The following is a 17,983-nucleotide window of genomic DNA, read 5'->3' on the forward strand; positions in this document are numbered from 1 at the left end:
ATTATATATACAGTATCTCCCATAAGTGACTCCACCCCTCACATTATATACAGTATATCCCATAAGTGACTCCACCCCTCACATTATATATACAGTATCTCCCATAAGTGACTCCACCCCTCACATTATATACAGTATATCCCATAAGTGACTCCACCCCTCACATTATATATACAGTATCTCCCATAAGTGACTCCACCCCTCACATTATATACAGTATATCCCATAAGTGACTCCACCCCTCACATTATATATACAGTATATCCCATAAGTGACTCCACCCCTCACATTATATATACAGTATATCCCATAAGTGACTCCACCCCTCACATTATATATACAGTATATCCCATAAGTGACTCCACCCCTCACATTATATATACAGTATATCCCATAAGTGACTCCACCCCTCACATTATATATACAGTATATCCCATAAGTGACTCCACCCCTCACATTATATATACAGTATATCCCATAAGTGACTCCACCCCTCACATTATATATACAGTATCTCCCATAAGTGACTCCACCCCTCACATTATATATACAGTATATCCCATAAGTGAGTCCACCCCTCACATTATATATACAGTATATCCCATAAGTGAGTCCACCCCTCACATTATATATACAGTATATCCCATAAGTGAGTCCACCCCTCACATTATATATACAGTATATCCCATAAGTGAGTCCACCCCTCACATTATATATACAGTATCTCCCATAAGTGAGTCCACCCCTCACATTATATATATACAGTATATCCCATAAGTGACTCCACCCCTCACATTATATATAAAGTATATCCCATAAGTGACTCCACCCCTCACATTATATATACAGTATCTCTCATAAGTGACTCCACCCCTCACATTATATATAAAGTATATCCCATAAGTGACTCCACCCCTCACATTATATATACAGTATCTCTCATAAGTGACTCCACCCCTCACATTATATATAAAGTATATCCCATAAGTGACTCCACCCCTCACATTATATATACAGTATATCCCATAAGTGACTCCACCCCTCACATTATATATACAGTATATCCCATAAGTGAGTCCACCCCTCGCATTATATATACAGTATATCCCATAAGTGACTCCACCCCTCACATTATATATACAGTATATCCCATAAGTGACTCCACCCCTCACATTATATATATATATAGTATATCCCATAAGTGAGTTCACCCCTCGCATTATATATACAGTATATCCCATAAGTGATTCCACCCTCACATTATATATACAGTATCTCCCATAAGTGACTCCACCCCTCACATTATATACAGTATATCCCATAAGTGACTCCACCCCTCACATTATATATACAGTATATCCCATAAGTGAGTCCACCCCTCACATTATATATACAGTATATCCCATAAGTGAGTCCACCCCTCACATTATATACAGTATATCCCATAAGTGAGTCCACCCCTCGCATTATATATACAGTATATCCCATAAGTGAGTCCACCCCTCGCATTATATATACAGTATATCCCATAAGTGAGTTCACCCCTCACATTATATATACAGTATCTCCCATAAGTGAGTCCACCCCTCACATTATATATACAGTATATCCCATAAGTGAGTCCACCCCTCACATTATATATACAGTATATCCCATAAGTGATTCCACCCCTCACATTATATACAGTATATCCCATAAGTGAGTCCACCCCTCACATTATATATACAGTATATCCCATAAGTGACTCCACCCCTCACATTATATATACAGTATATCCCATAAGTGACTCCACCTCTCACATTATATATAGAGTATATCCCATAAGTGACTCCACCCCTCACATTATATATACAGTATATCCCATAAGTGACTCCACCCCTCACATTATATATACAGTATCTCCCATAAGTGAGTCCACCCCTCACATTATATATACAGTATATCCCATAAGTGAGTCCACCCCTCACATTATATACAGTATATCCCATAAGTGAGTCCACCCCTCGCATTATATATACAGTATATCCCATAAGTGAGTCCACCCCTCGCATTATATATACAGTATATCCCATAAGTGAGTTCACCCCTCACATTATATATACAGTATATCCCATAAGTGAGTCCACCCCTCACATTATATATACAGTATATCCCATAAGTGACTCCACCCCTCACATTATATATACAGTATCTCCCATAAGTGAGTCCACCCCTCACATTATATATACAGTATCTCCCATAAGTGAGTCCACCCCTCACATTATATACAGTATATCCCATAAGTGAGTCCACCCCTCACATTATATATACAGTATATCCCATAAGTGAGTCCACCCCTCACATTATATATACAGTATATCCCATAAGTGACTCCACCCCTCACATTATATATACAGTATATCCCATAAGTGAGTCCACCCCTCACATTATATACACAGTATATCCCATAAGTGAGTCCACCCCTCACATTATATATAGTATATCCCATAAGTGATTCCACCCTCACATTATATACAGTATCTCCCATAAGTGACTCCACCCCTCACATTATATACAGTATATCCCATAAGTGACTCCACCCCTCACATTATATATACAGTATATCCCATAAGTGAGTCCACCCCTCACATTATATATACAGTATCTCCCATAAGTGAGTCCACCCCTCACATTATATATACAGTATATACCATAAGTGAGTCCACCCCTCACATTATATATACAGTATATCCCATAAGTGAGTCCACCCCTCACATTATATATACAGTATATCCCATAAGTGAGTCCACTCCTCACATTATATATACAGTATATCCCATAAGTGATTCCACCCCTCACATTATATATACAGTATCTACCATAAGTGACTCCACCCCTCACATTATATACAGTATATCCCATAAGTGATTCCACCCCTCACATTATATATACAGTATCTACCATAAGTGACTCCACCCCTCACATTATATACAGTATATCCCATAAGTGACTCCACCCCTCACATTATATACAGTATATCCCATAAGTGACTCCACCCCTCACATTATATATACAGTATATCCCATAAGTGAGTCCACCCCTCACATTATATATACAGTATATCCCATAAGTGATTCCACCCTCACATTATATATACAGTATCTACCATAAGTGACTCCACCCCTCACATTATATACAGTATATCCCATAAGTGACTCCACCCCTCACATTATATACAGTATATCCCATAAGTGACTCCACCCCTCACATTATATATACAGTATATCCCATAAGTGACTCCACCCCTCACATTATATACAGTATATCCCATAAGTGACTCCACCCCTCACATTATATATACAGTATATCCCATAAGTGAGTCCACCCCTCACATTATATATACAGCATCTCCCATAAGTGACTCCACCCCTCACATTATATATACAGTATATCCCATAAGTGAGTCCACCCCTCGCATTATATATACAGTATCTCCCATAAGTGACTCCACCCCTCACATTATATACAGTATATCCCATAAGTGACTCCACCCCTCACATTATATACAGTATATCCCATAAGTGACTCCACCCCTCACATTATATATACAGTATATCCCATAAGTGAGTCCACCCCTCGCATTATATATACAGTATATCCCATAAGTGAGTTCACCCCTCGCATTATATATACAGTATATCCCATAAGTGAGTCCACCCCTCACATTATATATACAGTATATCCCATAAGTGACTCCACCCCTCACATTATATATACAGTATATCCCATAAGTGAGTCCACCCCTCGCATTATATATACAGTATATCCCATAAGTGAGTTCACCCCTCGCATTATATATACAGTATATCCCATAAGTGACTCCACCCCTCACATTATATACAGTATCTCCCATAAGTGACTCCACCCCTCGCATTATATATACAGTATATCCCATAAGTGATTCCACCCCTCACATTATATATACAGTATATCCCATAAGTGACTCCACCCCTCACATTATATATACAGTATCTCCCATAAGTGACTCCACCCCTCACATTATATATACAGTATCTCCCATAAGTGACTCCACCCCTCACATTATATATACAGTATCTCCCATAAGTGACTCCACCCCTCACATTATATATACAGTATATCCCATAAGTGACTCCACCCCTCACATTATATATAAAGTATATCCCATAAGTGACTCCACCCCTCACATTATATATACAGTATATCCCATAAGTGACTCCACCCCTCACATTATATATACAGTATATCCCATAAGTGAGTCCACCCCTCGCATTATATATACAGTATATCCCATAAGTGACTCCACCCCTCACATTATATATACAGTATATCCCATAAGTGACTCCACCCCTCACATTATATACAGTATCTCTCATAAGTGACTCCACCCCTCACATTATATACAGTATCTCTCATAAGTGACTCCACCCCTCACATTATATACAGTATCTCCCATAAGTGAGTCCACCCCTCGCATTATATATACAGTATATCCCATAAGTGACTCCACCCCTCACATTATATATACAGTATATCCCATAAGTGACTCCACCCCTCACATTATATATACAGTATATCCCATAAGTGAGTCCACCCCTCACATTATATATACAGTATATCCCATAAGTGATTCCACCCCTCACATTATATATACAGTATATCCCATAAGTGAGTCCACCCCTCACATTATATACAGTATATCCCATAAGTGAGTCCACCCCTCACATTATATATACAGTATATCCCATAAGTGACTTCACCCCTCACATTATATATACAGTATATCCCATAAGTGACTCCACCCCTCACATTATATATACAGTATATCCCATAAGTGAGTCCACCCCTCACATTATATATACAGTATATCCCATAAGTGATTCCACCCTCACATTATATATACAGTATCTCCCATAAGTGAGTTCACCCCTCACATTATATATATAGTATATCCCATAAGTGACTCCACCCCTCACATTATATATACAGTATATCCCATAAGTGAGTCCACCCCTCACATTATATATACAGTATATCCCATAAGTGAGTCCACCCCTCACATTATATATACAGTATCTCCCATAAGTGAGTCCACCCCTCACATTATATATACAGTATATACCATAAGTGACTCCACCCCTCACATTATATACAGTATCTCCCATAAGTGACTCCACCCCTCACATTATATATACAGTATCTCCCATAAGTGACTCCACCCCTCACATTATATACAGTATATCCCATAAGTGAGTCCACCCCTCACATTATATATACAGTATATCCCATGAGTGACTCCACCCCTCACATTATATATACAGTATATCCCATAAGTGAGTCCACCCCTCACATTATATACAGTATATCCCATAAGTGACTCCACCCCTCACATTATATATACAGTATATCCCATAAGTGAGTCCACCCCTCACATTATATACAGTATATCCCATAAGTGACTCCACCCCTCACATTATATATACAGTATATCCCATAAGTGACTCCACCCCTCACATTATATACAGTATATCCCATAAGTGAGTCCACCCCTCACATTATATATACAGTATATCCCATAAGTGACTCCACCCCTCACATTATATACAGTATATCCCATAAGTGATTCCACCCCTCACATTATATATACAGTATATCCCATAAATGACTCCACCCCTCACATTATATACAGTATATCCCATAAGTGAGTCCACCCCTCACATTATATATACAGTATATCCCATAAGTGAGTCCACCCCTCACATTATATATACAGTATATCCCATAAGTGACTCCACCCCTCACATTATATACAGTATATCCCATAAGTGACTCCACCCCTCACATTATATACAGTATATCCCATAAGTGACTCCACCCCTCACATTATATACAGTATATCCCATAAGTGACTCCACCCCTCACATTATATATACAGTATATCCCATAAGTGACTCCACCCCTCACATTATATATACAGTATATCCCATAAGTGACTCCACCCCTCACATTATATATACAGTATATCCCATAAGTGAGTCCACCCCTCACATTATATATACAGTATATCCCATAAGTGACTCCACCCCTCACATTATATATACAGTATATCCCATAAGTGACTCCACCCCTCACATTATATATACAGTATATCCCATAAGTGAGTCCACCCCTCACATTATATATACAGTATATCCCATAAGTGATTCCACCCTCACATTATATATACAGTATCTCCCATAAGTGAGTTCACCCCTCACATTATATATATAGTATATCCCATAAGTGACTCCACCCCTCACATTATATATACAGTATATCCCATAAGTGAGTCCACCCCTCACATTATATATACAGTATATCCCATAAGTGAGTCCACCCCTCACATTATATATACAGTATCTCCCATAAGTGAGTCCACCCCTCACATTATATATACAGTATATACCATAAGTGACTCCACCCCTCACATTATATACAGTATCTCCCATAAGTGACTCCACCCCTCACATTATATATACAGTATATCCCATAAGTGACTCAACCCCTCACATTATATATACAGTATCTCCCATAAGTGACTCCACCCCTCACATTATATACAGTATATCCCATAAGTGAGTCCACCCCTCACATTATATATACAGTATATCCCATGAGTGACTCCACCCCTCACATTATATATACAGTATATCCCATAAGTGACTCCACCCCTCACATTATATATACAGTATATCCCATAAGTGAGTCCACCCCTCACATTATATATACAGTATATCCCATAAGTGAGTCCACCCCTCACATTATATATACAGTATATCCCATTAGTGAGTCCACCCCTCACATTATATATACAGTATATCCCATAAGTGACTCCACCCCTCACATTATATATACAGTATATCCCATAAGTGAGTCCACCCCTCACATTATATACAGTATATCCCATAAGTGACTCCACCCCTCACATTATATATACAGTATATCCCATAAGTGACTCCACCCCTCACATTATATACAGTATATCCCATAAGTGAGTCCACCCCTCACATTATATATACAGTATATCCCATAAGTGACTCCACCCCTCACATTATATACAGTATATCCCATAAGTGATTCCACCCCTCACATTATATATACAGTATATCCCATAAGTGACTCCACCCCTCACATTATATACAGTATATCCCATAAGTGAGTCCACCCCTCACATTATATACAGTATATCCCATAAGTGACTCCACCCCTCACATTATATATACAGTATATCCCATAAGTGACTCCACCCCTCACATTATATACAGTATATCCCATAAGTGACTCCACCCCTCACATTATATATACAGTATATCCCATAAGTGACTCCACCCCTCACATTATATATACAGTATATCCCATAAGTGACTCCACCCCTCACATTATATATACAGTATATCCCATAAGTGAGTCCACCCCTCACATTATATATACAGTATATCCCATAAGTGACTCCACCCCTCACATTATATATACAGTATATCCCATAAGTGACTCCACCCCTCACATTATATATACAGTATATCCCATAAGTGTGTCCACCCCATATATAGCTCCGGGAACGTCCTTGCCGTAGCCAAAAGGACACGTTTTCACTTCATTAAATGGGCACTGTCACCAACTTTTTTTTTTGATATGTTGTAGTACATATGTACTTCAACATATCTCAAATATAGTTTCATTTTTTTTTTTTTTTTTTTATAAGGGTGTAATGTACATTTGAAAACCGGCCACTAGGGGTCTCCCTCCTAGTGGCCGACTGCAGCCTGTCGTGACGTCACGCCTGAAAAAGGACTGATTTTGGCCTGGCAATCAGTCCTTTTTCATTTAGGCTGTTCTCGCTCCCTGCCTGTCAATCAGACAGGCGGGAGTGAGCGCATTGGCTCCCCGGCCACTGGCTGGGAGGCCACTCCTCCCGCACATCGCCGCCGCCTCTTCGCCTCCGCTGTCCCTGCACGCCCGCTGCCGGTAAGTATAACTGAGGGAACGGGGTATGCGGGCGGGGGGTTTGTGATGGAGGGAACGGGGTTTATGCGACGGGGGGGGGGGGGTTTATTTTATTTATTTTAAATCAACTGGTGCCAGAAAGTTCTACAGATTTTTAATTACCTATATTTAAAAATCTTAATCTTTCCAGTACTTAGCAGCTGCTGTATGCTCCAGAGGAAGTTGTGTGGTTCTTTTCTGTTTGACCACAGTGCTCTCTCCTGACCCCTCTATCCATGTCAGGAACTGTCCAGAGCAGGAGAAAATGCCCATAGCGCAAACCTCTTCTGCCCTAGTCAGTTCCTGACATGGACAGAGGTGTCAGCAGAGAGCACTGTGGTCAGACAGAAAAGAAATTCAAAAAGAACTTCCTGTGGAGCACACAGCAGATGATTAACCCCTTAACGACGCAGGACGTATATTTACGTCCTGCGCCGGCTCCCGCGATATGAATCCTGCATCATATCGCGTCGGTCCCGGCGCTAATCAACGGCCGGGACCCGCGGCTAATACCACACATCGCCGATCGCGGCGATGTGCGGTATTAACCCTTTAGAAGCGGCGGTCAAAGCTGACCGCCGCTTCTAAAGTGAAACTGAAAGTATCCCGGCTGCTCAGTCGGGCTGTTCGGGACCGCCGCGGTGAAATCGCGGCGTCCCGAACAGCTGATCGGACACCGGGAGGGCCCTTACCTGCCTCCTCGGTGTCCGATCGACGAATGATTGCTCCGTGCCTGAGATCCAGGCAGGAGCAGTCAAGCGCCGATAATGCTGATCACAGGCGTGTTAATACACGCCAGTGATCAGCATAGGAGATCAGTGTGTGCAGTGTTATAGGTCCCTATGGGACCTATAACACTGCAAAAAAAAAGTTAAGTGTTAATAAAGGTTATTTAACCCCTTCCCTAATAAAAGTTTGAATCGCCCCCCTTTTCCCATAAAAAAAATAAAACAGTGTAAAAAAAAATAAAAATAAACATATGTGGTATCGCCGCGTGCGTAAATGTCCGAACTATAAAAATATATCATTAATTAAGCCGTACGGTCAATGGCGTACGCGCAAAAAAATTCCAAAGTCCAAAAAAGCGTATTTTGGTAACTTTTTATAACATTAAAAAATGAATAAAAAGTGATCAAAAAGTCAGATCAAAACAAAAATCATACCGATAAAAACTTCAGATCACGGCGCAAAAAATGAGTCCTCATACCGCCCCGTACGTGAAAAAATAATAAAGTTATAGGGGTCAGAAGATGACATTTTTAAACGTATAAATTTTCCTGCATGTAGTTATGATTTTTTCCAGAAGTGCGACAAAATCAAACCTATATAAGTAGGGTATCATTTTAACCGTATGGACCTACAGAATAATGATAAGGTGTAATTTTTACCGAAATATGCACTGCGTAGAAACGGAAGCCCCCAAAAGTTACAAAATGGCGTTATTTTTTCGATTTTGTCGCACAATGATTTTTTTTTTCCGTTTCGCCGTGCATTTTTGGGTAAAATGACTAATGTCACTGCAAAGTAGAATTGGCGACGCAAAAAATAAGCCATAATATGGATTTTTAGGTGGAAAATTGAAAGGGTTATGATTTTTAAAAGGTGAGGAGGAAAAAACGAAAGTGCAAAAACTGAAAAACCCTGAGTCCTTAAGGGGTTAAGTACTGGAAGGGTTAAGATTTTTATATAGAAGTACAAATCTGTTTAACTTGCTGGCACTAGTTAATAAAACATTTTAAAAAAATTATTCCACGTATACACTAAATAAACAACAACAAACGTAATCTTGATTTTTTTTATCTTAATTTTGATACATCATGCTCATTGTAATCATTTTAAATTAAAAAAATACCAATTTTGTTACAAAAAACATTTATTTTCCCAGGTAAAGACTGGATGAGAGGTCTCCATGGACAATTTTTATCTCCTTGTTAAAAATTAGATGATGATGATCAATTACAGATTGGCAAAAAAATAAACTTGGACTGGGTAAAATGTTCTGAATGTGGGGAACATGTTGAAAATAAATCCCATCTTTCCATGCAAGAGAAAACTCACATAGATGAAAGATCATTTTAATATTCAGAATGTGGGAAATCTTTTACTAAAAAACAAAGTTTTGATATACATCTGAAAATTTGGAAAAAACTATTGTCGCGTTCAGAATCTGAGAAATTGCACGGGTAGAAGCCCAATATACACTGCTTAAAAAAATAAAGGGAACACGAAGATAAAACATCCTAGATCTGAATGAATGAACTAATTGTATGAAATACTTTTTTCTTTACATAGTTGAATGTGCTGACAACAAAATCATTCAAAAATTATGAATGGAAATCAAATTTATCAACCCATGGAGGTCTGGATATGGAGTCACACTCAAAATCACAGTGGAAAACCCCACTACAGGCTGATCCAACTTTATGTAATGTCCTTAAAACAAGTCACAATGAGGCTCAGTAGTGTGTGTGGCCTCCACATGCCCGTATGACCTCCCTACAACGCCTGGGCATGCTCCTGATGAGGTGAACTCCTGACCAGTCTGTGGTTTAGGAAGCAAGACATGATGTCCCAGAAGTGCTCAATCGGATTCAGGTCTGGGGAACGGGCGGCCAGTCCATAGCATCAATGCCTTCCTCTTGCAGGAACTGCTGACACACTTCAGCCACATGACGTCTAGCATTGTCTTGCATTAGGAGGAACCCAGGGCCAATCGCACCAGCATATGGTCTCACAAGGGGTCTGAGGATCTCATCTCGGTACCTAATGGCAGTCAGGCTACCTCTGGCAAGCACATGGAGGGCCGTGCGGGCCCCCAAAGAAATGCCACCCCACACCATTACTGACCCACCGCCAAACTGGTCATGCTGGAGGATGTTGCAGGCAGCAGAACGTTCTCTACGGCGTTTCCAAACTCTGTCACGTGCTCAGTGTGAACCTGCTTTCATCTGTGAAGAGCACAGGGCACCAGTGGCGAATTTGCCAATCTTGGTGTTCTCTGGCAAATGCCAAATGTCCTGCACGGTGTTGGGCTGTAAGCACAACCCCCACCTCATACCACCCTCATGGAGTCTGTTTCTGACCGTTTGAGTGGACACATGCACATTTGTGACCTGCTGGAGGTCATTTTGCAGGGCTCTGGAAATGCTCCTCCTGCTCCTCCTTTTGTTGCCCTCCTACGGCCTCCTCCACATCTCCTGATGTACTGGCCTGTCTCCTGGTAGCGCCTCCATGCTCTGGACACTACGCTGACAGACACAGCAAACCTTCTTGCCACAGCTCGCATTGATGTGCCATCCTGGATGAGCTGCACTACCTGAGCCACTTGTGTGGGTTGTAGACTCCGTCTCATGCTAACACTAGAATGAAAGCACCGCCAGCATTCAAAAGTGACCAAAACATAAGCCAGGAAGCATAGGAACTTAGAAGTGGTCTTTGGTCACCACCTGCAGAACCACTCCTTTATTGGGAGTGTCTTGCTAATTGCCTATAATTTCCACCTGTTGTCTGTTCTATTTGAACAACAGCATGTGAAATTGATTGTCAGTGTTGCTGAGTGGACAGTGGGATTTCAGGGTCAGTGACTTGGAGTTACATTGTGTTGTTTGTGTTCCCTTTTTTTTTTTTTGAGCAGTGTATGTTCAGAATGTGGGAAAAGCTTTAGTGTCAAATCAAATTTTCTTAGACATCTGATGATTCATACAGGGGAGAAACCATTTTCTTGTTTAGAATTTGGAAAAAGTTTTTGTCGAAAATCAAGTCTTGTTAGACACCAGGAAACTTGCACAGGGGAACAGTCATTTTTATGTTTTAAATGTGGGAAATGTTGTAGTCTGAAAGTTAATCTTGTGTATCATCAGAAAACTCACAGAACTTAGAAGCTATATTTATGTTCAGAATGTACAAAATGCTTTTCTTCAAAATTGAGTTCACATAGGGAAGAATCCATTTTCTTGTTCTGAATGTGGGAAATATTTTAGCCAGAAAATAGGTCTTGTTATACATCAGAGAACGCACATAAGGGAGAAGCCGTATTCCTAAACGTGGAAAATGTTTTAGTCACACATCAAATCTTTAATCTTTCTAAACATCTGAGAACTCACAAAGTGGAGCAATCATTTTCATGTACAGTATGTGGGAAACATTTTAAGCATAAATCAACACTTTGTGATCATCTAAGAAATCACACAAAGAGAAAGCCAGAGATTTATTTTCAGAATGTGGAAAATGTTTACTTATGAGCTCATTCTATATGCCGCAGAGCTTACTTGGGAAAGCAGCCATTTCATTGTTCAGCATGTGGAAAGCTGCCTCACCCATAAATTCTGACCAATTATAAACTAAAATAAGAGGGAAGCCATTTTGTTATGTTGAAATGTAAAATACCGAATAGTTAAAAATCAGGTCTTCTGGAACATTTGAGAACTGACTTAGAAGAAAAGCCAAATTCATGTTCAGTATGTTGGAAATGTTTAAACTAGAAATAAAGTCTTGTGGAAATATCTGGAGACCCAAGGAAGAAATAATATTCATGTACAGTATGTGGGAAATGTTTTAGCCAGCAATTGGGTCTTGTGGGAGATCGCTCTGAAGAAAAGTAATTTAGCACATGTTTACACAGTCTATAGGGGAGATTTTTCAGAACCTATGTAGAGGAAGAGTGGCGCAGTTGCCCGTAGCAACCAGTGAGATTACTTCTTTCATTTTTTTAGGCCTTTTTTTTTTTTTTTTTTTTACTGAAGGCAATCTGATGGTTGCCAAGGACAACAGTGCCACTCTTCCTCTAAACAGGTCTATTGTGTGTAAATGGCCCGAACCCTCATCGAGTATAGGAAATCTCAGGGGTTAGTTTTAAAACGATGAAAACAATGTTTCTCAGTAAAATGGGTTAAAGGGGTATTCCCGTCAAAAACATCTTACCCCCTATCCAAAGGATAGGGGATATGTCTGATCGCGGGGGGCCCGCTGCTGGGACCCCCCCACAATCTCCCTTCACCACACGCATTCTCTGCAGGGCTGCGTCTCCAGTTTCGGAAACCCCTGGGTTTCTGGGACTGGGGACGTGACGTCATGCCACGCCCCCTACATTCATGTCTATGGGAGGGGGCGTGACCACAGAGAACTGTGGTCAGAAAGAAAAGAACTACACAACTTCCTCTGAGCATACAGCAGCTGATAAGTACTGGAAGGATTAAGATTATAAAATAAGGGACATTTACAAATCTGTATAACTTTCTGGCACCAGTTGATTTTAAGATCATTTTTATTCCCACTAGAGTACCCCTTAAAAATCCACTATGCCCCACTCAGTTGACTATTTTCCTTCCATTCTCTGCTTCTGAGCATGCCAGAAACCGGGAAAACAGTTTTTGGGCCACACTTACTGTAGAGACTACTATATGTGGAATTATGGGAGTATTGTACCTCATTTTGTCATGTCCATAACAAAGGGGTATTGTAACATCCCAACGTGTGTGGACCCACTGTGCAGCAAATGGCGGCTTGCCGGGCTGACGACGGAAAACTGACACTAAAGACAGCGTCAGACGAGGCAGAGTTGACTTGGTGTTTATAGCAAAGCAGGTGCTGTGAAAACAGTAGAGCCAATTCGGCAGATGCAGCTGGCAGAGAGGGGCGTGGGCAACAGTCCAAATTCATACACAGGAGAGACAAAACCAGATCCAAGGGATGAGGCGAAGACAAAGTCCAGAAGGCAGGCCATGGTCAGGAAACACTTGAATAGCAGACAAACTCAAAGACCTTATCTGTGGAGAAACGACACTATTACAACAGGTGGAGCAGAGTTATATAGGCAGTGTCTGTCAGGGATTGGAGGAGGATCCATTAGTGAGTGCACTATATGTTTCAGCTAGTGTTCCCGTGTGGTCCCTAGAGGGCAAAGCGGAAACTGCAGCAATGGCAGAAGCAGCATGAGAGTCAAGAGGAGGAAGGTCAGTAGGCACAGCAGACACATGGCACAGAGGATGTAGCCTGACGCTGGTGAGAACCAGGACACATGGTACAGTGGGGTTGCTTATAAAAACAAACATGTTTTCTGTATCACGTTGCACTCAATATGCCATAGTGAGAATATGGGGGCCTGAAGACTTTCCGGATGCATTAAGGACAAGTTCACATCTGTGTTGAGCTCCGTTCTGACGAGAGTTGAGCATAGAAAAAAAAATACAGCCCCGTCGGACCCCAGTGAAAGTCAATGGGTAATGTCAGAACCCGTTGGTGCCCATTATCCGGGTCCGTTGTTTGCCGCTAGTACAGACTATGCGAAGGACCACCTAAATGGAGCGCTTGATAGGAAACAAAGTGGTTGTTATTGATGCATAGTCAGACTGGGTCAGAGTCACCAGTGGGGACCACACGGCTCAGTATTTAGTATTATTATTATTTGGATCTCCAGCAGTGTCTGTATCTTCTTTTATTATTATAATTTGTGTATTATTATTATGTTATGTTGATGATACAACAACATAATACAATAATGATCTAATAATAATTATTATTATATTATTATTATCATTATATTATATAATAAATATCAATATTATCATTATTGTATTATTATTATTTTATTATATTATGTTGATGATGATGATGATGATGAAACAACATAATATAATCATGATAATAATATTGATAATATTTATTATATAATATAACGATCATAATAATAATAAATATTATTGACAGAAAAAGAGGGAGTCCAGCGCGGCAATTTCAAGCAGATGTGCGGTTTATTATAACTTGCATACAGCACACAGTAAGGTCGGGTGCCACCGGCCGAAACGCGTCACCACCATGCCTGTATTGTGTGCTGTATGCAAGTTATAATAAACCGCACATCTGCTTGAAATTGCCGCGCTGGACTCCCTCTTTTTCTGTCTACATATTGGTGAGGTCGGCACCTGCCCATGCCACGGCGGGTCAACGCTGGGTGAGCTGACTCCACCTTCTCTTGCTGAATAAATATTATTATCCTATTATATTATCATTATTATTATTAAATTAATAGCATCATTATTATTATATTACCATTATTATTATTATTATATTAGCATCATTATTGTATTATTATTACCATTATTATTATTATTATTATTATTATTATATTAGCATCATTATTATATTATTATTACCATTATTATTATTATTATATTAGCATCATTATTATATTATTATTACCATTATTATTATTATTATTATTATATTAGCATCATTATTGTATTATTATTACCATTATTATTATTATATTAGCATCATTATTATATTATTATTACCATTATTATTATATTAGCGTCATTATTGTATTATTACCATTATTATTATTATTATATTAGCATCATTATTATATTATTATTACCATTATTATTATTATTATTATTATATTAGCATCATTATTATATTATTATTACCATTATTATTATTATATTAGCATCATTATTGTATTATTATTACCATTATTATTATATTAGCATCATTATTGTATTATTATTACCATTATTATTATTATATTAGCATCATTATTATATTATTATTACCATTATTATTATTATATTAGCATCATTATTATTATTACCATTATTATTATATTAGCATCATTATTATATTATTATTACCATTATTATTATTATATTAGCATCATTATTATATTATTATTACCATTATTATTATTATTATATTAGCATCATTATTATATTATTATTACCATTATTATTATTATTATATTAGCATCATTATTATATTATTATTACCATTATTATTATTATATTAGCATCATTATTATATGATTACCATTATTATTATTATTATTATATTAGCATCATTATTATATTATTATTACCATTATTATTATTAATATATTAGCATCATTATTATTATATTATTATTATTATTATTATATTAGCATTTTTATTATTTTATAATTTATATTATATTAGTGTATCTTGCTCTGTGAATAGTGCAGAAGCCTAAACCCTGACGTATAAACCTCAATGTATGGGTGTCAGGCAATGGGATATGTACATGTGGAGATGTCAATGTATTAAAGTGTTTTCCAACCAGGGTGCCTTCAGCTGTAGCAAAACTACAACTCCCTGCATGCCCGGACAGCCATTGGCTGTCCGGGCATGCCGGGAGTTGTAGTTTTACTACAGCTGGAGGCACCCTGGTTGGGAAACACTGATGTATTATCTATATCTGAACTATGAACACAGTGTAAGAGCAGCTTTATCTTGACTTGTTGACCGTATTTCAATGTCTTCCACAAACGATAAAATACTATTTCAGTCACAGAAAATGTTTTTTTATTAATTTTTTTTAGATGAAGACGGGATGAGAGACTCCCATGGACGCCTCCTTTCATTGTCATGTTATCAATCACAGATTGATCACAGAAGAATTGGACACAGACTAGGAGAACATGGGAAACATTTTGAAAATAAATCTCATGTTTTCATACAAGAAAAAATTGGCATAGATGAAAGACCATCTTCAGAATGTGGGCAATCTTTTGGTCAAAAACCAAGTCTTGTGGAACATCAGAGAATTCACATGGGAAAGCCATTTTCATGTCCTCAGTGTGGGAAGTGTTTTAGTTGGAAAGCAAGTCTTGTTTATCATCTGAAAACTCACACAGGGGAGAAGTTATTTTCATGTTCGGAATGTGGAAAACGTTTTACACAAAGATCAAAGGTTTTTCGACATCAGAGAACTCACACAGGGGAAAAGCCCTTTTCGTGTTCAGAATGTGGAAAATGTTTTGGCGAGAAATCTGATCTGGTTATCCATCAGAGAATTCACACAGGAGAGAAGCCATTTTCATGTCCTAAATGTACGAAGTGCTTTATTCAGAAATCGCATCTTCTTTCCCATCTGAAAACTCACGCAAGAGAGAAGCCCTTTTCATGCTCAGAATGTGGGAAATGTTATACTAAGAAAATCGGTCTTGTTAAACATCGGAGAACTCATACAGAGGAGAAGCCACTTTCATGTCCTTAATGGGCCAAGTGTTTTAGTCAGAATTCAAATCTTGTGGATCATCTGAGAAATCACTCAGGGGAAAAATTTAGTTTAATGTTCAGTATGTGGGAAATGTTTTGAGTAAAAATAGTATCTTGTGACACATCTAATAGGTCATAAGAAGCTATGTATTGGTGATGGACAAAATGTAGAAAATGTTTCAGAAGAATTTTTTTTTCCCCATTTTATTTGTTCATTTGAAAAAATAAAAGTAGAAAATGTGATATCGGTTACAAATAAGATGCAATTGAATGTACATAAGAAGTAGAAGGGTGTAATGGGAAGGAGAAAAGTTACATATCAATAATTATATTATGGAACTTTGAGACAAAGAACAGAAAGCACTGATCATTTTAGGTCACAGAGTAATGTTTGGACATAGGTATATGGCATAGGTGGACATAGTGTATTCAACATACTGTAATTACTTAAAGGGGTACTCCAGTGGAAAACCTTTTTATTTATTTAAAAAAAATTTTTTTTAAATCAACTGGTGCCAGAAAGTTAAACAGATTTGTAAATTACTTCTATAAAAAATTCTTAATCCTTCCAATACTTATTAGCAGAGGACATTTTTTTATTTTGGGATTTCTTTTCTGTCACAACTACAGTGCTCTCTGCTGACACCTCTGTCCATTTTAGGAACTGTCCAGAGCAGCATATGTTTGCTATGGGGATTTTCTCCTGCTCTGGACAGTTCCTGACATGGACAGAGGTGTCAGCAGAGAGCACTGTGGTCAGACAGAAAATAAATCCAAAAAGAAAAGAATTTCCTCTCTAGTATACAGCCGCTAATAAGTACTTGAAGGATTAAGATTTTTTTTTTTTTTTTTTAAATAGAAGTAATTTACAAATCGGTATAAATTTCTGGCATCAGTTGATTTAAAAAAAAAAAAAAAAAAAGTTTTCC

General features: G+C 38.4%; 1 protein-coding gene across 1 annotated transcript in view; it reads left to right on the forward strand.

The window, feature by feature from the left end:
• LOC130357221 (gastrula zinc finger protein XlCGF67.1-like) overlaps positions 1-17,551 on the forward strand; it is a 52,384-nt gene extending 34,833 nt beyond the window's left edge. Inside the window, exon 5 of the mRNA XM_056559828.1 lies at positions 16,376-17,551. Coding sequence (XP_056415803.1) covers positions 16,376-17,052 — 677 coding nt within the window. The 3' untranslated portion in view covers positions 17,053-17,551. The remainder of the gene's footprint in view (positions 1-16,375) is intronic.
• The last annotated feature ends 432 nt before the right edge of the window (positions 17,552-17,983 follow it).

The sequence above is a fragment of the Hyla sarda genome, chromosome 2 (assembly GCF_029499605.1).
Source record: "Hyla sarda isolate aHylSar1 chromosome 2, aHylSar1.hap1, whole genome shotgun sequence".
NCBI lineage: Eukaryota > Metazoa > Chordata > Amphibia > Anura > Hylidae > Hyla > Hyla sarda.